Below are 24,170 nucleotides of genomic sequence, written 5' to 3' on the forward strand. Positions count from 1 at the left end.
CTTACCTTACACTGCAATCCTACGCAGGTGTGTTCAGAAGAAAGTTCCATTGAGTTCATTGAGGCTTACTGCCAGGTGAGAAATGCAACTTTAACTTCTTATAACACTGATTAAGAAATATCACTCAAGAAACAAGTACATGGTAGTACTTTCGGATAAGAGCAAACTACGTAGCAACAGACGCCAAGAGCAATGGAGTGGGCATAGGAATGCATACCTGTACAAGTAGATTTCCAGTACAACTGGACAACCCAGCAATAAAAAAGTACTTCACTTTCTTCACTTTTATTTTCTTTCCTTGCTTTTCTCCCTCTTATCACAAGCATCGCATCTACTCTGGCCTTTCATAAATCAGAAACAAATATTTGATAGTATCTTTGCACTATATTTTTAACAACTCTGTTAAACCAATCAGCTGCTTTGTAAAAATAAAATAAAAAATAGTGTCAATATCTATAGGCTACTATCTTAAGAGACAGAATGGATCCACCCTCCAGCCTGAACTTCAAGGAAATTCAGCATCTTAACCTTCTGTTTTCTGGATCCTAAGAGATCAGGATTTTTCCTCCAGTGAGACTACAATGATTAATCCCAAACCAGTTCTATGGTCTTGTAGGAAAAAAGCAAGACAGGGGTGCAATCAGCTCCGGTCATGCAGACAGTTGATCTTTGTCCATGTCTCTATGCCCTTGAGTTTTCTTGGATTTGCAGCTGACTTTGTTGTCAAGGGAGAATTTTCCATCACCTCCTGCTGATATGAAGGAGTTGCAAGGTAATCCCCTTTCCACAACAGAGAAGTGCAAGGGAGAAAGGGCCTCTGGAGAGAGAAACTTCAAAAACTTCTTGAGAATTGAAAAGGGTCCTATTCAGCTTTGAAGAATGCCAGCATGGAGATGGTCACCTAGCAACCTGGAGCAATGTGGCACAGCTTGGATTCCAGAGCCGGAGAAACAATGAGTCCTTGCGACCCTACTGAGAACTTAAAGCCCCAGGATCGTCTCCCAGAGCAGAGACAGAGCACATCTAATGGGAAAACATCTAATGAGAGAATAGGCTTCACCAAAGCGATGGCAAATGCATCAAGACATGTTGCCAACACACACAGAGGAAAAAGCAAGGGCTCTTCACTGATGTAAATCAAATGTTTAAGCTACTGTAGTAGAGACTGACTGGTGGGGAACTGAAACCAGGAAGGAGTAAAACGGACCAGAGAGTATAGCGGAAATGCTGTGTGAGGCCCCTTCCAGCCAACACAGGTAGCAGTGGCCAACTCGGCTCATCATACTCACAGTGGATTCTCAGGGAATAATTAACCCCATCAAAATGTTTTCAAGCAGTAATATCATTTTAGTCTTTTGTTTTGTCCTGCAACCAACAAAACTGCATGTGCAGCGGGACGGATATTTGTTGTTGCAAGAACCAAGTCTTTAGTTGGCAAGGACCCGCTCTACCAAAATGATAATAGAAAATATGGCTCAGATCCATCTCAGCTTCCAAAATTTGCCACGAACAAGGGCTCCCTTTTCATCTCGCTCAGGATCGCTGGTATAGCTTCATGATGCCCGAGTCGTGAAGTTTCTTCCATGTCCTCCGTTCCAAATCAAAGTCATGGTTGCTATAAAAGACTAAGCGGTGCCATTTCTGGTCATAATAATGATCCGAATACTTTTGGTAGCCTTCGGTGATGTATCCATAAGCACTTACCTGTGGAAAGCCAAGAGCCATAATTGGGGAGCTACAGGATAAAGGAGGGCTATAGTAGTAGTAGTAATAATAATAATAATAATAATAATAATAATAATAATAATAATGCAACCCACACAGAGACGTGCTGTGGAAGATCCATGGTGACTAGGGTCTCCTGCAATGCTGCAAAATTATTAGCAGCCCCGGGGTTCAGTTTTGAAGGCTGGGGAAGTAATGCATGGGCAGAGAGGATGTTCAAAACCTTTTCTTTCCTTGCTCTTTCCTCAACCTAAAGCAATCTCCATCCAAAGCTGTTATTCGTCATTGACGTGTGTGTGTTTGTGAGGTTCTGGCAGGGCAGGATTTAGAAAGGGGTTAGGCCTCACCAGCCTCAGCTGATACAACCCTGTCCATTGACAACATCCCTAACACCCCCAAGGTATGGGGAGGAATTAAATGTCACACTAATGTGACTGTTTCATCAGCTTGCTAGAGAGAACAATCCCCACTCATGTTGTCCCTGGGGTTCTCCAGACCACCCCCAGCCAATTGGAAGGGGGCATGGAGGATGAAAAGGGGAGGAAGCCCCACAGCGCAAGCAGAATTCCTTGTTGACGGCTTCTGCTGATGGGAATTATTAGCTGAATCCTGTCCGCTGTGTGTTTGCAGCCCTTGCAGCTCAGATTATCACCTCTGGGCACTTCTAGACCGTCACTGGTTTCTGAGGGTGGGATTCAGCCACAGTCAAGTTCTGAAATTAATTTCTAGCTCTTGTGCAACAAACTCACTCCCCCACTCCGCAAACTAAACTTCTTTGTTGAATGCCACATTGTATAAGATCCCCGCAAACAAATCAGAACAAATGTTCAGCAAATAGCCGGCATGAAATAACCTCCCTGTAAACTTTGTGCAAACAAATCAGGAGGAAGATTCAACAGACAGATTGTCTGGAAGCAACCTTTGGGGCGCCTTTGAATTCTTACCTGGTCACATAGATGGAGTGCAGTTAGAAGGAGGAAGGCACCTGTGGTGGGTCTATAGATCCGCCAGTAGGACTTGTCTAGGCTTTTGGATCTTAGAAACCTGAAGTATGAGATATTTTTTTTTTTTAAAAAAGTTTCTTTTTATTGAGTTTTATCAACAGGATACAAAGGTAAATAAGCTAGCTGGAGATGCTTTGTGGGCACAGACGGCTTGTCTTACATCCTTATTTGATTGTGGGAGCACATCCTGTAATTTCTGATGGCCGCTTAGGCAGGTAAAAGAAGTGACATTTTAAAAAATTTAGCAATACAGTGGTACCTCGGGTTAAGTACTTAATTCGTTCTGGAGGTCTGTTCTTAACCTGAAACTGCTCTTAACCTGAAGCACCACTTTAGCAAATGTGGAGGCCGCCGCGCCGCTGGAGCACGATTTCTGTTCTCATCCTGAAGCAAAGTTCTTAACCCAAGGTACTATTTCTGGGTTAGTGGAATCTGTAATCTGAAGCGTATGTAACCTGAAGCATATGTAACCTGAAGCGTATGTAACCTGAGGTACCACTGTAAAGCCAACCTAACAATGGATGCTCCTCATTTGTAAAAGTTGCCATTTTCCGTTCGGTCAAAGGGCCCTGTGTTTTTAAGAACTGTGCAGAAGAAATCCAGTGCTATGTTTCTAGAAAAAGAGGTGCCGGAACTCACTATGAACACCTCCCCAAGAGGTGCTGGGACACGGTACCAGAGAGCTCTGGCTGAAAAAAGCCCCGACTGTCAGTGGGTACAGCTTCTCTAACTACCATTGAAGGCAGTGGCAGCTGTTCTTGTTCATAAATGATGACACCATCATGCCAGGACAAGGAGCCCTATCCCCTTACTGGACCTGACAAGCTTGTTTATTTGGACCCTGCTAGCCCAGAGCATCCCTTATCATTCAAGTTAACTTTACATACCACATACCTGTTTTTCATGTATCTGAGAAAATCGGGATGAATGACAAAGTAGTTATCCAGGGTGAAATTGCTACCAAATTTATCCCGAGGGTATAGCCTGGGAATGGAAACAGAAAAGAACCTTTTAGGCCAAGCACGTGCCATTCAAGCAAGAACTAGTTCGGCCACTTCTCCTATGAGTTAGGTGATGTGGTAGGCAGCCACCATTTTTCAGGGTGTGCCTAAGAACTGTATGGGAACCGGCTGTTCGAAACAAAGCAAAAGCGCTGCCAAAAAAAAGGAAAGGAGGCGAGGAGGACGTGGCTTTTAAAAGGGGGAAGGGGGAGAAATGAAGCGTCATCAAGGGATGGGGCAAGGATGTTGTGTTTACACAGAAATTGAATGAGGAGACCAAAGGCTCTCTTCTCACTGAGTTCAAATGCTGCTAAAGAAAAGCCCTGTGCTCATTCACAGTAGCATGGGACTCTTTGCTGACAATATTCCAGCCGTCAGGTCTTCCTGGAGTGACCATGTGACATATGATGTCCTCAATCAAGCCTTTATGTTGACATGGCTGTACCTGCAAGAGCGCATACTACAATCTTTGGTGGGCATTCCCGCATACACAGGAGTTCTGGTTGAAGATTCACCAACTACAGTGGAACCTCGGTTGTCAAATGCTTTGGAAGTCAAAATTTCGGCTTTCGAACGCCAACAACCCGGAAGAGAATGCTTCCGTTTTCGGACGCACCTCGGAAATTGAATGGCTTCCAAGGCATGTTTCTCCATTTTTTCAATGGATTTTGCTGACCAGCAATTGCGCCTCGGTTGTTGAACGTTTTGGAAGTCGAACGGTCTTCTGGAACAGATTACATTTGATAACCGAGCTTCCACTGTACTTGTTAAAATAGCAGGAGAATCCAGTGCTTTAACTCTGGAATTGTTTTCACTACAGTATCCATATTTGAAGAAGTCAACTGTAGTATTAAACAGAAGGGAGTGATACCTTATTTGTTGACTGCCACATGGAAATGTGAATGTACTTTAAATGAATGGTGTGGATCTGCCCATGGTCTTCTGCCAATGCAAACTAAAATGGCCAAACTCTTAAGGAACATTGTCCTGAAACAGACTGAAAAACAAAAGGGGGAAATCTCTTACCCATAGCCATCCAAAAATCCCTTCCTGACTCTGGTGTTCAGCAGAAGAGCTTTCAGCCATTCGTAATCTCTTGGCCCTTCCAGGAAATGAAGGTACTTGATCTCCTAGGAAACAAGCCACACAAACGCTGGTAGGGGTTGCAGCAGATGGAGCATAAGTGCTGCCAGAGTACAACTAATGAATGGGTAGGCACTCTGTGCTGGCCAAACAAAATCCATATTCTGATCCAGACCTCATTCTGAATAATTTATGTAAATGAGGCACAGCCAACCTCAGTGGAACAAGAGAGGCAAAATGACAGAAAATGGAAAGCTCTACAAAATTTGGAGTGCCGATTTAAAAATCCAGAGACAACCCAGATTATTCAGGTTCAACATAAACTAGGTACTGTGTGGCTCTCCCAAGAAGTTCCACTGGCGGAGGAAGGGGGGGTGCAGTGGGTGCGGTCTGCCCCGGGTGTCATCCCTGAGGGAGGTGACATTGCTGCGCCGCCCCCCAGGACACTCGCCCGCCCCCCGTGGCTAGCTCCCCCCACCCTGGGTGCCAGAGCAGCTAGCTCAACCTGTGCGGAGAACTGAACTGGGCACTTTAGTGACTGGTCTGCTGTTGTGCAACATGAAACACATGCTGGGACTAGGGTTAAAGGCTCATCTATTGTCAAGCCTAATGTCAATAGATAGTAAGTGGTCACAGACTGAGAAACCAGTGCTTGGATTTTAATGTGGAGCTTGGAGGGTGGGCAATAAACCTTTCCCCCTTCACCATTTTTCTCATCTAAATGACCCCTCTCTAAAAACCCCACTAGCTGTCCCACATGGGAGAAAACATCTAATATGCCATAATCTGCATTACCTTTCCCATGGGGATCTTCTTGAATCCACGATTTCCCAGAAATGAGACAGAAGACACTAAGGAGTAGGCTGTGAATCCGTAGAAGGACGTTCTGGTTCCCACGTCTTCCTCAAAACCTTTGACCACGGCCCCACTCACCCTGGCCAAAAATGACCATATAACATTGTAAAGTTAGCCTTGTAGCAGATTACTGGATTTCACAACATGCTGCTGGGGTGGGTGGTTTTCAATATTTGATACAAAATAAGTGACTTGGGCAAGTTTCTAGATGAAGGGAGCTCCAAAGGTTAAAGATATCTAGGTGATTTCAGTTTTCTGTAAGCCAGAACAATGAAACTTAATCGGAACCATGATCTTTGCACATATGCACAAGGTTGGTGTATAATGGATAGTTGTTAGCATCCTGACATTTGGAGAAGACTCCAAATACCCTGGCATAGAATTTATATGTAGACACAAGCAATAAATTATACAGTATATAAGGTGTGGGAATCCCCCATAACTTTTAATTTTAAAAAAGGTTGTCAATGATGTTGGCTCCGAAGAGAGAGAGAGAGAGAGAGAGAGAGAGAGAGAGAGAGAGAGAGAGAAGGTCGTTTTGTGTGCATAATATTTGGTTTAGGACCATCAGTTTCAGATTTTTCAAACTACCTGGAAAAGAAACAGCAGTGTTGGTGAATCGGCCCTGTAACTAGGACTACCTTCTCCTGTATGAAGCATCCCTCTCATCACCATCAGAAGATTCCCTACCTTTAGATGCCCCAAATATCCCTACATTATACATTGAAAGCACTTTCAAAGGACATTCTTTTGCTCAAAGAATTATTGATGGAAGTTCACCTCGCCCCCCCCCCCCCGAGTTTTGACTTATAACATTGGTTTTTAGTAGATGACCAAGAAGGCTTTGTAGCACTGTTGCAGGATTTCTCCCAGTCAATAATGACAGACACGGGTTCTTTCAGAGGAAAGACAGAATTTATTCACCTGCGCAGGGGTGCAGCAGGATCTCTCCCAAAGGCTGAGCCCCTCCTTGTTCTCTGAGGCTTCCTTTTATAGTGACCAGTAAACAATTTCTGCAGGATTACCCATACAGGCAAAAAAAGAGGAAGCTTACTCAAGCAGGCAAGAGAAACAGAACTTTTTTAGCTCCCCGTCCCCAATCCTGTCTGCCCCAAACTACGATCATGTGCAGGTTTAAAAACAGACACAGACATCAGTTAGCTCATTCCTTGTGACTGACTTTCTGTCATAGATTGGCTTTACACAGCACTTTTCTGCCAATCTCCAGACTGTTGAGGGGAGATAATCTCGATCCTTCAGTACTGAGAGAAGATGCCAGTTTTAATTCTGGCTTTATCCTTCTGGCACTTCATGGATTATGCTTTCGTTGACTTCTGATATACACAAACACACATATGCACACAAAAATACGTGCACACACGTTACTGTTTTAACAATGCTGTTAAGCTACCTTAGACTGTTTTTGTTTACTTGTTTAAAGGTAAAGGTAAAGGTACCCCTGCCCGTACGGGCCAGTCGTGTCCGACTCTAGGGTTGCGTGCTCATCTCGCTCTAGAGGCCGTGAGCCGGCGCCATCCGAAGACACTTCCAGGTCACGTGGCCAGCGTGACGAAGCTGCAGCTGGCGAGCCAGCACCAGCGCAGCACATGGAAACGCCGTTTACCTCCCCGCTATAAAGCGGTACCTATTTATCTACTTGCACTTAAGAGTGCTTTCGAACTGCTAAGTGGGCAGGAGCTGGGACCGAACGACGGGAGCTCACCCCGCCGCGGGGATTCAAACCGCTGACCATACAATCAGCAAGTCTAGGCACTGAAGTTTTACCCACAGCGCCACCCGCATCCCCCTTTACTTGTTTAGGAAGGGCTAAACATCTAAATAGATAGATAGGCAGAAGAAGAACACAGGAAAACAGCAGTTCCTCTTACCGGAACACGTAATCATGGGAGTCAATCTCCTGGCCCATTTTGGAGTTGTTCAGTATCCCCCCATTCCCTACCACCGCACATCTGATACACCTGGAAGTCTGGCTGCTGTTGTGTGCAAAGAGAATTTGGTGGTACGGTTTAGGGGGAAGCATGGTGATGACTTGTTTTACCACTGAAAGACAAAAGGCGTCCTTATTCAGCATGAAGGGCAGGCAGTAAACACTCACAGCTCTGAACTGGTTAGGGCGTAGGATGGAAGTAAGGCACAGGAACAGAACAGAATCAGAGCACTTTAAAGTCTGCCAGCTTGTCTTAGGCTTGGCCTCTGAACTGCTGCCATTTTCACTTTTGCAGACATCGCTTTGTAAGAAGTCCATACCTGCAGACAGTGGAGCAGCTGCTGAATTGTTGCTATCTGTACACAGGGAGGGCGCAGTGGCGTAGCGTGGGTTGTCAGCACCCGGGGCAAGGCAAGTAATTTGCGCCCCCTAACCCGTGGATTTGCGCCCCCTAACCCGTGGATTTGCGCCCCCTAACCCCCAGATGTTGCGCCCGGTGCAGCCAGCCCCCCCTGCACCCCCCACGCTACGCCACTGGGAGGGCGTGTCTAGTGCACATTTAGATTCCTTGCTCTCCCCCACCCCATTGCAATGCCCACTACACTCCTATTCGAACAATAAAAAATCCTGCAAGCTTTTTGATATACCCAATGTGCAATAGCACAAACTGTGCAGGCTCGGTTTACAAACAGAGGTTCACATAGCTTTCAAAATTCTGAAGCATCTCTGGTTTTGGTTTTTTAAAAATATTTACCGTAAGCTGCCTTGGGAATTATTAAAAAAAATAAAATACATGGAAAGGTGGGCTATGAATTTTTAAACAAGTGTTTGACCTTGACAAAAGAACACAGAGATGCTTTATATGAGGTGCAAATTTATTTTATCTCATGAAGCTCTAAAGTTTATAAAAGGACATTCTTCTGCAGCTTTCCCCAAACAAAGTATCCCTTATTTGGTTAACCCTTATCTCGACAGATAATGCATTATTTCATTAAGGGCTTAAGAGCATAAGAACATAGGTTCAATGCACCTCAGACACACCCATGACTTTTGCCCAAGGTGGAGGCAGTCATACATGTAGCAGACATGTCAAAGATCCCATAGATAACGTAGCTGGTACAGAAGGAGACTCTTAATCTCTGGATTGTGGTTTCCAGCCCCACACTGGGCAAAAAGATTCCTGCATTGCAGGGGGGTGGACTAGATGATGACCCTCAGGATCCCTTCCAACTCTACAATTCTTTGAAAGCACTGGGGAACCCCACACCTCCTGGGATTCTACCTTTATTGTTATTTTTTAAATTTAATACTCTTATATACTGCTTAATCATTATCATTTCTAAGCAGTGTACTTTTTTTAAAAAAAACCATACAGAAAATGAAACAATAAAAATGTATCCTAAAACCAAGCCCTAACTTAAAATGCCTGCTGGAACAGGAAAGTCATAAATCATACGCCTGAAGTTCAGCAAGCACATACAGCATTGCTGAATCCACAATATTGTCGAGGGCACACAGCTCCTGCCGCCAAAGCAGGGGAGCCTCATCACTACCAGAATCCAGCTTAATGTAATGCAAAACAGATTCCATTCTATATAGCCGAGTAATAGTGTATGCCAAACCGAACTTTTTCAAGGTTTATTACCGCAGTTGGGTAAAAGTTGGCATAAATTTTATCTAAAAGGAGATCCCTATTATGACATTTCTTCACCCTGGTGTTTATCTGGAATGCTTCCTGAAAGACTTCCTGAAATATACTCAGAGTCGCAAAGTGATTTCATGCTCTTTATTCAGCTCATAGTGGTGAGGAGGATTGAATGAATGTCCCCTCAAAGTATCTGCTTTATATACATTATTTACACAATGGGCTGCACATGATTGGCTAATTCTGGAATTCTACTGTAAGCCAATCAGGTTGTGGATTCACTTATATCTGGAGCATGATTGGGTGGTTCCTGCCAACCAATCATATTGCTGCATTGTTCTAGGACCAATCAGACTGCTGCATTCTGAATCCTATTGTTCTAGGACCAATCAGACTGCTGCAATTTGGATCCTATTGTTCTAGGACCAATCAGACTGCTGCAGTTTGGATCCTATTCAACTCAGTACATAACACTTCCTGACCATCTTAGTACTTTTAAGTAAATATATTGGGCCAGATCCTGGGTTCTCCCACCCTCAGGAGGCAATTTCAGCAGGTGCCTGCTCACCTGTTCAACCACCTGACACCCTTATGCCTGTCAGCTGACAGGCACTGACTTGGAGCTGGGATTGTCTGGCAAAGGACTTCCCCTGGCTTGACGTCAGTGTCTGTCAGCAGCTGGGTGCTAACTTAAAGCTTCACTTTCTTCTCTGCTTTCTGCTGGAGTCCCCCACAGGGAATCCAGAAGTGCAGCTGATCCCAGCTGGTTTGCTCTCTCTATGCTGTCATCACATATGACAGCAGGTGAGCATGACTTTTGGGAGGACGCAACCCGGTGGCCAAATTGGGGCCTGTGCCAGACCTAATTAGTTCTGCAGCCCAGAGGTCCTCCAGCCCTGCTGAAAAGCCCCTTCCAATGAAGGAGTCTCCTTTTATAACAGTGCTTTCCAAACTTGGGTTTCCAGCTGTTTTTGACTACAATTCCCATCACCCTTGACTACTGGTCTGTCTCGCTAGGGATAATGGGAGTTGTAGTCTAACAGCAGCTGGAGACCCAAGTTTGGGAAACCCTGTTCTACAGCCTTCTACTTTAAGGATGCATTTGCACTGATGCTCAAGATGCTCCTCACCACACTCATTTACCAAATGCGCAAGCACACCTGGAGCGCATAGGCACCTTCTGCTAAGGGAGGCCAGACCCAAAGAGGACATGGCGGGGGGGGGGAGTCTCCTACATCTTTAAGGAAGTGAATTGATTCCCCAGTGCCACCGTCTCCAACCCCGCTCGCACTTGGCGCTCTTTTTAGAGCTTACCGGGGAGCGGGGGAGTCGTTCCCGGCACCCGCAGGAGCTCCAGGTCCTCAGAATGCTCGATCTGAGGGTTTTTCAGGGTGCCGCTGCACTCTAGCGGCTCTCCCCCCTTTCCGCGAAAGAACTCCTGTCCGCCATAATTGGGCGAGCCAACCGGAAGTCGAGTTTCCTGCATCTTTAAGAGCTCGGCACAAGAGGGAATTCCAGCATGGTGCACTTACACTTCCCCTCCTCTACCCAAACATCGAAGACGCAGGAACCATGCTTCCTTTCGCATTTGGCCAATCAATTTCTGTTAAGGCTACCTCAAGGCATTTTGGCACTTGAAGTGAAAAATCCAATAATGTCCTCTCTTGGTTCATCATCATCATCTAAATAACTTACAAGCTACCAGCATCCTCAAGGTGGGAAATGCTTCTATTTGAGGATACTATCTACCTTGTAGCAAAATAATCCTTGCTTCTTTACATCTGTTTGTCTCGATAGACAATGGAGTGTGCGTCCAGGGGTGAAGTTTAACCACTGGAGAATCACAGCGCCTGCTGTGGCTACAGAGACCGGTAACCCATAACTGCTGCCTCCCATGTTGTTTTGCTGCATTCTTTACAGTAAGCCTTACAGTAAATCTGAGTGAACAGGTTTGCCCTAAACCTGGGTTTCTGCAAAAGTCCTCACAATTCTCGAAATGGTGACTGTGTCTAGATTACATGCCGGTGGGACAGGGAGCAGGTTCTCATCTGGGGAATTTGAAAGAGGGTTGGTCTTCTCAATGAAAGACCTGTGAGCACATGTCCCAGAGAGAAGAACCCTTGACCCTCGGTTCTTTCTGTCATCCCCTTCAAAGAGTTACTCACATGAGTAATTCAGCTCCATGAAGCCATAGGGTGGGCCAAAATGGTCTAGACGCTCCCATTCGCTGTCACTGAAGTGAGTCTTGTCCATGAAAAGAGTGAGGTTGGGCAGGAAGAGATCCTTCAGCCAATCAGACTTGTCAGCCTTGACCCGCAGAGAATCAGGGCAGCTCTCAAAATACACAAAAAAAGGGTGAATGAAGTCAGGAGGTGTTTATTTGAGAGACTATATTTAGAGAACCATATTAACTGACACTGATAACGGTAACCACATCCTGTTAGTTACGTTAGCAAAATCCTGTTGGACAGTCTCAGTCAAAGGGAGCTGCTATTATCTGAATGATTTTTGTGTACACACCATGCATTGAATGCACGCACACATCCACACCCCGAATCTTGGGAACTGTAGCTCGGTGAGGGCTATACTACAACTCCCAGGATTATTGGGCAAGGGGGAAAATAAATATGTTGCAAATGGGTGGTGTGTACACAGTCAAAATGAGTTTTAGACCATCTCACTGGGCTGCTAAACCTGTCAGAGATTGCAGATACAGGCTGATGTTAAGTGGTCCTCTGTACTAAAAAAATACCCTTCCTTCGTATAGAAAACTAGACCAGAGAAGGAACCTTGACTTTCTGTTCCCTTCTCATGCCAATTCTCTGTGCCCATGGATTTATTTATTTACCTTATTTTGTAGGAACAATAATCCAAGCCACCATAAGCAGTCTAAAGTGCATTAATTTATATTCCTCAACTCAAACCAGAACAGGTGTTTAAAACACTGTAGGAACCTAGGAGGGACCCTCATGCCAAAAAGGTTTATAGCCAAGATTAGAAGAGTGGGAAGAGAACAGGTGAGAATGTCACCTAGCAGAGTCAGCTTCTACTCTTTTGTCTGATTACGCCCCAGACTATAGAGAACTGAAATGGCCCAGGCCAGGTCTATACTTCTGTATTATTCTGTATGTGTAACAATGAAATGAAGGTATCTGTAGGACATTTAGGGCCAGGTCACGCTATATCAACTCACTGATGCTGGTGTTGAATTGTCCAGGAGATACTGGTCATCAAAATCCCAATGGGGCTCAGATTTGAAGTCAGATGCTTTAAGCCTTTTCTTGGGGGTCGGTGCAGGAACTGGATGTGTGACTTGTTGAGCCCCTGGCCTAGGGATAGAGACATTGTGATCTGCGACAACAGAAAGAGAATCAACTAAACTCTGGTTCTTTTTAGCTACGTCCATTTCTCTGGAAACTTTCCCCTTGGTGTGGCTTGCAGTGGGTTGTGGTGTGGCATTTTGATTGGATGCTGTTTTTGCACCTCTTTCCTCATCCAGCTTTCGATTGGATGCTGGCGCTTCATATTTAGCCTCAGCTCGTTCATTTCCTTTGTGTTCCGACTTATTTTTCTCTTCCTTTGGACTGGATGTTGATGTCACACGCTTCTCACTTTTTTTCTTATACACAGTGGGGGTTGCATTCAGACCCCCAGCACGGTTTTGACCAGCTGCAGTTGTCACAGTCTTGTGTTTAGCTTGATTCTCATTGGCTGTGGGCCTGAGTTTCTCCACAACTTGCTTTGGATTGGCTGCTATCACACCTCTCTCCCTGACTTGGTTCTCAGTTGATTCTGATGGGCTGGTGACCTTCACATGCTTCTCTCGGATGTCCATGGTGTTGCCACCATTTGCCAATCTCTTAACAGCATCTTGCTCCAATGGGGAGCTTCTTGGGCCAAGTATTACATTGAGAGGCCTTGGTGTCTCCCTGTTGGCAGTCATCACTTCTGGGGTAGCAGGCCGGGTGTCTATTTGTGGCACGCTTCCAGCACGGCGAAAGTAAGGAAAATGGCTGAAAGGTAGTTTAAAAAAGAGATAGTTACAGCAATAGATAACTATACAAATTATACACTGTGTTCCACTTGTATGAAGTGTACTAGACAGTTGCTTAAACTTGACAATATCATGGAAGCCGTGTTATGGAGGCCCCAAGATTTGAACTCTCGACCCCTTGTTTACAACCTTTAATAAGCCATTATAATTAATTCTCCCCCAATGCACCTGTGATGCCAAGGAGTGGCATGCAGATATTTGGATTTGTAGAAAGGTGACAGGAGGATTCTATGGATTTAAACAAATAACAAGTAAGCCCTCCCTGAGGCTGGGTTTTAACACATTCAGACAAAAAAGCCAAGTGTATAAATACACTTGGGCTATGTACACATTGGCGGGACAAGCTGCAGTGAGATCATTTCAAATCACATTTATACATTGTTCTACACAACTGCGCAAGTGGGGATGTTTTCTCCAAATATGCAATACCAGATTTGTTTCCCCACCCCTGTAGCTCCCCCTGCCAAACTTTTGTTCAAATAAACTTTTGCCTGCGCATGTGCTGTCATCAGTGCACGTGCATGCACAGAGACTGTACACACCTCAGATTTGCATTTTCAAATCAGACAGAAGCTGCTTTGAGGGAAAACACATCCAACTGGAGTGTTTCTCGAGAAACTATAGGATACAGATGGATTGTGGCTAACGTGTGTACTCATCTTCAAACACTAGCAGTGGAAGCACACTGGAGCCAAGGTAAACAGTAGTGGGTGCATAGCATTGTTAACATGGCATTATAGGTTTGGTTTTGTGGAAGACTGGTATCATGTTGGTCGTGATAGTGATTTAAATTTAAAAGATTTGTATATCACCCTTCATAAAAAACAAGATTCCAGATAAACATGTTAAAATTTTGTAATTCAGCAGTTATTGCAACTTGCTACAATACACACATCTCTATGGAGAGCAATCCGTGAAGCTATTATGCCTGCTCCTTACTGTTCCTTTTGTAACTGGCATCCCAATATTATGTACTTCATGTGTTGTTGTTTTTTCATGTTATGTTTCTTTTGTTACTGTTAAAAGCCAATGAAATACATATTTGTTTTAGAAATGAAATACAGCTCCAATAAAACTATAAATGCAGACATAAAGCCAAGAGTGCACAGATAAACCACAAAATGCCTGGGTAAATAAATGAACCTTTGCCTGGCGCCATGATGACTGTGATGTGGGTGCCAGCCAAAGGAGTCTTTTTGGGGAGAACACCTTCTTCCTAGTTGGCAGCCTGAAGGAGGTTGCACCAGAAGAAGGGCATAACTTTATATCACAGCAAGATGAATATGAGAGTAGGCAGAAACAGGAATACTTGGGTCTCAATCCATGTAGGGCACAGATGAGCAACCTGCAGCCCCCACCATGCCTTGCAGCTGTCCCATTCTTCCATGCCATCAGGTTCCCTTCCTTCCTGTTCTGTTTCTTCCTTATCCCCCCCCGCCCCGCCCCCGACTTTTAACAGTATTTCCCCCTCTTTCTATGTAAACTGCTTCCAAACTGGGCATTTACTGGGAATAGCAATGAGCCACCTGCATGTCGTTGCGAACAAATCAAGCTCCTCCCATGTTGTCTGTGTTCATCTTCTTTCTTTTTTCAGAGCTCAGAAACGTAATCTTAAAAAAACACACAAAAAACCTACGCCACAGTGGAACAGCTGCACAGTTTCCCCAAATAGGATGACCCATGGGGCACAGCAATTCTGGCTTCTTAGGGCTTGTGTAGATTGTTCTAGCCATTTCCTTCTCTTTGGGGCATTTTTCCTCTATGGGAATCACATCTAGCCCTTTAAACGTTCCCATTTCAAATGACATTGCATTTTTCTTTTTTCTTCTTCTCATCAGCTGGTTTTCTCCCATGCCATCCACAATTGCAGCCAGATGATGAAATAAGGATCTAGAATCATTGTATTTTAATATTCTGCTGGAAGCTGCCCAGAGCGGCAGGGGAAACCCAGCCAGATAGCCAGATGGGTGGGGTATAAATAATAAATTATTATTATTATTATTACTATTGGGCAGCATGGTGGGAGCTGGGAGTCTGGCTCCCATGAAATTAGTCCACCTTTCCCCACAACACACACACATAGCATGTGTGGCCCCTTAACAGATCACTCCCAAGGGAATACAGCCCTTGAGAAGAAAAAAAGTTGTTTATGCCTAGTTTAAAGGTTCTAGCTAAGTAACTTGGACTCTGCTCAGAAACAACCGGGCGACCAGCACAGATCTTTTTAACCTATGCAACAAGAAGTGATCTGAACAAGCTGGGACACATCAACATTTTGGCAAATGTATTCTGCCCTAATGGATGTTTCAGAAGTGTTTTCAAAGGCTGTTCCGAATACAGCCCATGGCAGGAATGCAACCTTGACAATATGCTGTTATTTACTAGGCTTCCTGAGAAAACGACAACCCATATTCTGTGTATGAAAGCAACATGGCTGCAGCACAACTTGTTTAATGCATTAAGAAAGAGTATGGGGTTAAAGGAATAATCCTTTGGGGAAAGGACTTGCTGCAAAGTAGTAATATCACTGCTCTCGGCTTTGTGTCCTGCTAATGCAAAGCTTTCCAGACTTTTCATGTTGGTGACACACTTTCTGGACATGCATCATTTCACAACACAGTAATTCCATTCTACTAGCAAACTAGAGGTTAAAGTAGCCCCTTTCCAGCCCCAGGAGGAGTGTAGGGAGTGTTTGTGCAACACACCTACACACTGCAGCCAACACACTAACGTGTCACAACACAGAGTTTGGAAAGCTCTGTGCTAATGTCTTGAAGCAGCTGGGAATATCATCTAATGGACTGGTAACTGCATCTCTTATCCAAGCCAATGAAGATACTTTCACCTTGTACCAGTATCTTTGCTGGTGCTGGCGGCGAGATAAATTCATTTACCCAGGTGTGGTTGTATTCACAGATAAGTGGAATTATTGGTGAGTGAGAGGCGTGTACTAGCACAAGGTGAGGAGATTCCCCCCCAACAAAAAAAAGGGGTGCAAGCACTTTATCTGCTTGAGTCCTGAATGTTTGTAAGACAGTCCCCACTGCCTCTACTGCATGCAATCGCACAGGTTACATGCAGTTGGAACTGTTTGTTGTGCTGGCACAAACCTGCAGAGCGGCAGCTAGCCAGAAGATAATCCATCATAGCACATTGCCAGAGGGTTTTTTTTTTAAAAAAATAAGTAAGTAAAATTCTGTCCCCAAACAAAATAATGGTTCTGTGCATCAATCATCTCCCAATTGCTGGGGCTCTGAAAAAGAGCCAGGGCACACAATGTGCCCATGTCATTCAGCAAAGCACAAGAGAAATACTGCTGGTCTTTGGTTAATGGGGCTGTGGTGCTGGCTATTCTTGGGAAACTTTCTGTCACTGAGAATTACTGAACTCCCACTGAACCGCAATCACACGGGCATTTGTCACATATCTGTATCTCCATGACATTTCTGTAAGAATGAGGCCTTGATGATATCATAAGACTTCAATGTTGCAGTTCGGGAAAAGCCACCCATGGCAGTTTTTGTTTTTTTGTTTGAGAAGGTTGGGAGAAAGAGAAGCAGAGATTTAACAGAACTGTTTGATAGAATCTGATGTTGAGAACAGGCACCCTCTACCATGTCACCTTGCCCTCCTACAGCTACAAGGAAGACTGCCGGATCCCCCGCTTCAGTTGTCTCTTCCCTCTTGGCAATACAGTATGCCTCTTGAAGCTCAAGAATTCGTTTTTGTTATTTATTTCATTTTGTTGAGAGTATAAAGTGTTCTTAATGTTAAATCACCCCCCCTCCTTCCCCCAAAATTATGTAAACGGTTGAAGAATGCTCCTGCCTCACAGTGGCTCCATTCAGTGCCAGCACCGTTCACCCCAATGACTTTGTCTACCCGGTGGCACAATTTGGAGTACAGTAGTACCTCGGGTTACATACGCTTCAGGTTACAGACTCTGCTAACCCAGAAATATTACCTCAGGTTAAGAACTTTGCTTCAGGATAAGAACAGAAATTGTGCTTCGGCACAGCAGCAGCGGGAGGCTCCATGAGCTAAAGTGGTGCTTCAGGTTAAGAACAGTTTCAGGTTAAGAACGGACCTCCGGAACGAATTAAGTACTTAACCCAAGGTACCACTGTATATAAATGGCAAGTGGTGGCGCTTGTTATGGTTTCTTCATGGGGCTGCAACATGCCACCTGGCCCTGAATAATGCTTTCTAGGGAAGTGACCATTAAGCTTCCTTCCACACGAACTTTCGGAGGAGACTGGAGCTCTAAGTCGGAACAGGGATCCCTTCTAAACAACACACCGTTCTAATAACTTCTAGACTACAAGGACCAGCACAGGAGAGAGAATTATTAGCATGCCCCAAAACAACAATGGTAACTTGACCCACCACAGGACGTACTGCTGGAGCAACCCTTGATTTATATAGAGGCCTTGCATTTCTGTGTTATCTTCCACCTCTTTTCAATAAACTTTAAAGGTTACTCTGTCTTTTGATATGTTCAGCACAAGGTCTAAGCTCATGCACAACTCTGACCCTAAATTAAATCTCGGACACGCCTGAGTAAATGCAATTGTATGCACAGCCCTTCTGCAAACAGATCGAGCACCAGATGGCTGCCAAGTGCAGCAGCCTTAAAGTCGGGATACCATTGTAAATAATTGTAGGTATGCAATTAAAAGGAGGAATGGCTTGTACTCCAAAAGTGACAGGCTTGAACCATCTCTGCAAAGAATGATTTATTGATTTAAACTGTGCTGGACATCTGGTAATGATTAAAGCTTTAGGTTGAAAGTACAGTTTTGAAACGACAATAGGGTTACCAGGCCAGTCAGTTAATTATCAGTTGATCACTTCTCACTTGATCACGCCCAACTATCCCATGAAACCACCTGTGGAAGTTTTTCAACCCCATGCTCCACCTTATGGGGCCACTTGTTAGCAAAAGCATGTGAGAATTGCAGTACTTACCCTTTAGCTCAGTGGTTCCCAAGGTGGCTGGTGCTGCCCCCTGGGGGGCAATGGGATTACCCAGGGGGCACTAAGAGGCAAGAGGGCAACAGGGGGTGGGACAGAGGTGGGCCCCTCCAAGCGCTTTGATCACTTATTTACATTGACCAGGCTAAACACCTTCCTCCCTTCATATTTAAAGTTTTACTGCTCTTCTCCCTTTCAAGGCTGTTTCCTTTGGTCATGTTTGCATTCACAATTCTGAGTTGTCAGAAGTCACAAGATGGCTGCCAATTATTGGCAATAGCTGTTGATTTTCTTCTAAATTAGTTACTGTGCATCTGTGGTAGGTGAAGGTTGGCGCATGTTGGGATGGTGCTGTTCTGATTTTATTGTAATTATTTGTGTGGTTTTTCATAGATTTTATATATGTATATACAGTGGTACCTCAGGTTACATACGCTTCAGATTACATACACTTAAGGTTACAGCCTCCGCTAACCCAGAAATAGTACTTCAGGTTAAGAACTTTGCTTCAGGATGAGAACAGAAATCATGCTCCGGCAGCAGCGGGAGGCCCCATTAGCTAAAGTGGTGCTTCAGGTTACGAACAGTTTCAGGTTAAGAACGGACCTCCGGAACGAATTAAATACTTAACCCGAGGTACCACTGTAGTTTTAATCTATCAGTGTTCAATTATTATTTTTTAAATGATGGGTTTCCCCCTATGTATTTAGTGGTTCTCCTTTTTATCTGTAAGCCATGAGTCCCATCAGGGGAAAAGGCAGGGTGTAAATAAATGTAATAATCAAGGCCAGCAAGACCCATGGTCACAAATGATGGGATTTGTACTCCCAAACAGCAAAAAACAGAGGCTACCCCCTCCTTATCATCGAGCTGTTTAATCCACACCCAGGTCAAAACATATTTTAGAATTCAGTTTCATTCTTTCAATAAACTGTTAAATAATTTGATCTGCAAATGATGCCTAGGCAATTGTTTCAACAGCGCAAGCATTTCCTCTTTCCAGGGGGAATGATTTCCCCTTTTCTCTCCCTGCACAGTGTTCTTCAGGTTCTCCTAACCTTCCAGAGCAGAGTTGGGGGAGGAGAGAGGGGGAAAGCCCCATTGCGCTGACAGGAGCCCTTAAGCTGGCTTCCACTAGCAGAAAAGGTTAGTTAATAATTAATAATAACCAGTGCTTTTTTTCTGGGGGGGACGCAGGGGTACACATACCCCTAACCATTTTGTGAAGCTTTGTACTTTTGTCCATTTACTGTATTTATTTTTCCCGATTTGAACTATAAAATGGTGATTTTCTTGAGTCAAAGTGAGAGTACCCCTAAAGCACTTAGAATAACAAGAATAATTTTATTATTTATACACAGCCCATCTGACTGGTTTGCCCCAGCCACTCTTGGCAGCTCCCAACAACATATTCAAAGCACAATAAAACCTCAAACATTGAACACTCCCCTCTAAAGGGCTGCCTTCAGATGTCTCCTAAAAGTCATATAGTTGAATCCAGCTCTGTGTTACGTAAATAGATATATAATTTATCATTACTATTCAATATTTATTTACCGTATTTTTCGCCCTATAGGGCGCACTGGCCCATAGGATGCACCTCATTTTTTTTGGTGGGGGGAATGAATAAAAAAAAAATAGGGCTGGGGCGGGGAAAGCCCAAGCTTCCCCCGACCCCAGCCCCCAGAACTGGCTGCTATCCGCAAGCCTTGCGAGCCCAGCGGCAACTCCCTCCTCCGGAGGGCGCCCCGTGCTGCAGGCTGCCGCCCGCAAGCCTTGCGAGCCCGCAGGAACTCCCTCCGGGCGCGTGAGGCTTGCGGATAGCTTCCTGAAGCCTAGAGAGCGAGAGGGGTCGGTGCGCACCGACGCCTGTCACTCTCCAGGCTTCAGTGAAAGCCTGCATTCGCTCCATAGGACGCACACGCATTTCCCCTTCATTTTTGGAGGGGAAAAAGTGCGTCCTATAGGGCGAAAAATACAGTTTTCCCTTGACAGGGACTTAAGGCAGCTTACCAAGAAAATAATAACAGCTAAAAACATAGAAGAAAAAGCAACCGTTAAAAAACAAGTATAATTAAAACAATATAAATATATAAAACATTGATTAAAAACATACATATATAATTACAATAAAAATAGCGCTATCTAATTTATGTTAAAAAGAGGACAGTGAAACCCCTAATGGAGTATTTGGTAGAAACTGCAGTGGAATGGAAACAGTGCTGACTGCAATGAATATGGATCGGAATGGAAACTGCTGCTTTCCTACATCCCTAGTTCTGTCCTTCCGTTATAGACAGATGCAAGAAGTGTCAGCAATGTTCTAGAACATTGTGCTGCTTCCTTTCTATCCCTTCAATCAAGGGGAACGGAAAGGAAGGAACCCCAGGAAATGGAACAAAAAAAACTGCACGCCTCAAATAATAGTAGCATGCACTTCTTGGCAGCGTTGAGGGCTACAACCACCACTAGGCAGCAAGTATTATTTGTCTTCATGTACTCATAGCAGCAAGAGGCTTCTCCCACATAGGACAGAAAATTCTCTTCAGGCACCCTTCACAAATGGGTTAACTATGGGAGAGCTAAAGGGCGTTTCCAAGTGAGAACTAAAAGGGCTTTACTGCAGCCAGTATGTACCCTTTTTTGTATTTCTCAGCCTGTATTTTTAAGCATTGGTATGCAACATATGATTAATCCCGAGTGTCTGAAAAAATTAAGGGGCACAGCTATTTCCACTTACTATTAGTTACAGCAGAAGTAATTTGCTTTAAATTTTTAGATACCTCATGTTCACTGCATATCCTTAATTCTTATCTGGGGGGGGGGGAGCAGGACTTCTTGTCATTTAACTCAATGAATTAGTTGATTTTTCATTATTTCCTCTTATATCTGCATAAACTCACTATAAATCTCCCCCTTTTGGACATTATTTCAGGAATGTAGTCATTATAAGTGAGTTGATGTTTACAAATAGCTGTTCTCATTCAACCTGTGTGTGATGCTAGGTGAGCCTTTTATAGATACAGACACAGATTATGTGAAAGGCGTTATCAAAGTTGCTGTTGGTTATGATGAAGCCAACACTTCTGAATTAATTCATTTGAAGCCCTACCTGGAAACGTAGCAATCAAGACTTCGCAAGGATTGCTGGCTATGGCCCTGCAGATAAAAGTGAGCCACTGACAGAGAAAATATTATCTTAACTTATATTATGCAATAGTTTTACGTGTCCATAAGAGAGATTACATGGGTAAGTATGATACACTAAGCATTTCAGTATAAGGAAAGACCAGCTAAGCTTATCAGAGGAAGCAACACATAAGGTTCATCTGAAAAGGAGAGGGATCTCCTCTTACCTGTATGAATATTTTTCAGTAAAGCCAATGTAGGCAGCAAAAGAGAGAACAAGGAACAAGAAGCCTATGAGAAGCAGCCTGGTTTCTCTAGGACACCACCTCCTGATTGATCTCATGGTTTCACACTAGAAAACTCAGGAAGTCTCTGCCTTCTTTGCCACAGGTACTTTGCAGACTGACGAAAGCTACAAATCAGCTCCTCTGATATCCCCAAGGCACACACTCCATTCAGGTGCTCAAGGGCAGCTCAGCTTCATTCTTCTGCCAAAAGGGCAGAGAAGGGTTACTTCCTCATGTCTGGCTTAGTGATTTTATGGGCAGAATTTGCAAGCAGAGAAACACCCGCAAGTCAAACAGGTGGGTTTCACACATTTCCTTAGCCCCATAAACAGTGCTCTTTGATTATCCTCTTGAAAAAGGCTTGTTTGCTGCAGGTAAATATTACCTGAACAGATAAAATGTGAGCAGATGGCGAAAGGAACAGGGCTCTGTTCCCTTTAAAAAATTAAAAAGAGGACATTTAGGCAGATGTGGCTTCATCTTATTCCTGCAAAACAAGCTGCACCTGCCGAATTTCCCTCTCTGAAACAGCTACCTGAAGACAACACAGGCATTCTGTCTTCTTTTCCTGTTAGTTTCTCTCTGTCTCTGTGTAGGAAGAAGTAGCTGTGTTCACAAGGAAGGGGAACTACAAGCTATAATCCTGTACTGAAGTTACTTGGTAGTAAGCCCCACTGAACTCAGTGGGACTTCCTGCATCAGATCTAAGGTGTAACACTTCTTGAGGGTTTGTAAAGAAATGTGCATTTTCATTAAGGAATTTCATTAATTCAGGGAGAGGGGGACCAGATGGACAGGACGACCCTCTACAGCAGATTGAGGATGGGGAGGCTGCAGTGGAGATGAGAGGAAGGGGATTTATCAATGCAGAAGTCCACTCACACAGAATCTTTCTTTATTATACAGTCATACCTGTTAAATATGCTTCAGGTTGAGTGTTTTCGGGTTGCGCTCCACGGTGACCCGGAAGTGATGGAACATGTTACTTCCGGGTTTTGCCGCTCGCGCATGCACAGACGCTCAAAATGATGTCATGCACAGAAGCGGCGAATCGCAACCTGCGCAGACGCTGGTTGCGTTCGCTTCAGGATGCAAACGGGGCTCCGGAATGGATCCCTTTCGCATCCAGAGGTACCACTGTACTAACAATATTATGGGGCACATTAAGTTTATCCATATTGTCAGGGAACTGCCATCGGAGAGTCAGGTGGTGGAAGGGCTCAAGGAGGCTAGGAGAGCCTCGGATGCGGAGGAAGGAACCAGTAGGGGGAGAGGGAGAGTTCCTGCAGAAACTCAATCGGAGGAAGGGCTCCAAGATGTTTCCAGTGAGAATAGCGGGGAGGGCTCAGGACCTCCGCTGGGGACGCCCACTCCGCGGAGGAAACTGTCATGCAGAGAATCCAGAAGAAGAGTTTCCGTCAAGGAACTCTTATGTTGGAGTAAATTCCGGAAACGCCCACTGATGGATTCTGCCAGCGATTGAGGTAGCCACACACCCATGGCTCTTCGGACTGGGAAAGTTTAGGAACTGATGGTAAAGCTTGGAGGCTTTAAACGCTTACGCATGAGCAGCCCCCTTTTCCCATTACAGCAATCCGTCAGTCTTTGACACTGCTTGTGCGAAGGAGAGGCATCATGAGCAACTCAACCGGAGCCGGAGGAGCAGGAGGAGCTGGAGGGGGACCAACTCTGGAGGAGAGAAACAGAGCTTTGGAGCACCAGCTGGCACTGCTAACGGCGCGGCTCGAGGAAAGGAGGGCGCAGGATGCACAGCGGAAACCCACTCCCATCGGAAGGAAGGTACCTGGGTTGGTACAGAAATTTGGGGGTGATTCAAGGAATTACCAAGCCTTTAAGACAGAGATGCAATATGCACTAAACCTGCAACACGATGACTTTGCTGATGAGGAATTGAGATTGGCTTTTGTGATTGGACACCTCAAGGGAGGGGCTAGACATTGGGTGAGACCCCTGATGGCAAACAATAATAGCGCCTTAAAAGACTTGAGGAAATTCTTTGGTGCGATGGACTTGATGTTTTCCAGCCAGATTGAACAGGGTGTGGTACGCAGACAGTTAATGGCGTGCAAACAGGAAAATCAATCAGTCAGAGAGTATTGGACAGAGTTTACCATGCTTATACATAAATTGGGGTGGGATCTGTCTTCGGACCCGATACAAATGCTGTTTGAAGAAGGTCTAGCCCCAGCAGTGAAAGATGAACTTTCCCGCGCGCCCCGTCCTGAGTCCATGGATCAGCTGACCAAGGCAGCGCTTGCGATTGGTGCGCGCCAGGAGGCGAGAGCGCTGGAGAAGTGGGAAGGGAGAGGAGAGCGTTGGAATGATTTCCGCATTCCTGAGATGCCGGCGCAACCTTCCCCGCCAGTGGAACCGATGGAGATTAGAGGAGCAAGCCCGCACGGAACTTCAAATGTTAACGAAGGGCGGAAGAAGGAAGGGAAGAG

At 44.8% G+C, this 24,170-nt stretch overlaps 1 protein-coding gene across 1 annotated transcript; it reads right to left on the bottom strand.

Annotated features, from left to right (window-relative positions):
- Positions 1–266: 266 nt before the first annotated feature.
- ST6GALNAC1 (ST6 N-acetylgalactosaminide alpha-2,6-sialyltransferase 1) lies at positions 267–22,048 on the bottom strand. Its single transcript, XM_083725841.1, has 9 exons — positions 21,646–22,048; positions 12,455–13,274; positions 11,427–11,595; positions 7,558–7,729; positions 5,609–5,747; positions 4,757–4,860; positions 3,624–3,713; positions 2,670–2,769; positions 267–1,704 (listed from the first exon to the last, which is right to left on the bottom strand). The coding sequence occupies exons 1-9, from the start codon at positions 21,759–21,761 to the stop codon at positions 1,534–1,536; spliced, it is 1,881 nt and encodes a 626-aa protein (XP_083581967.1). The 5' UTR covers positions 21,762–22,048; the 3' UTR covers positions 267–1,533.
- Positions 22,049–24,170: the final 2,122 nt, after the last annotated feature.

This window comes from Podarcis gaigeae (assembly GCF_964106915.1).
Source record: "Podarcis gaigeae genome assembly, chromosome: 2".
Classification (NCBI taxonomy): domain Eukaryota; kingdom Metazoa; phylum Chordata; class Lepidosauria; order Squamata; family Lacertidae; genus Podarcis; species Podarcis gaigeae.

Excerpts from the sequence above, each read along its gene's own strand:
- ST6GALNAC1 (XM_083725841.1), bottom strand. The coding sequence starts at position 21,761 with ATGAGATCAATCAGGAGGTGGTGTCCTAGAGAAACCAGGCTGCTTCTC. Across the intron at positions 5,748-7,557 it reads TCCCATGATTACGTGTTCCG|GGTGAGTGGGGCCGTGGTCA; the intron begins GTAAGAGGAACT and ends ATTTTTGGCCAG. Across the intron at positions 3,714-4,756 it reads GGATTTTTGGATGGCTATGG|GCTATACCCTCGGGATAAAT; the intron begins GTAAGAGATTTC and ends TTCCATTCCCAG.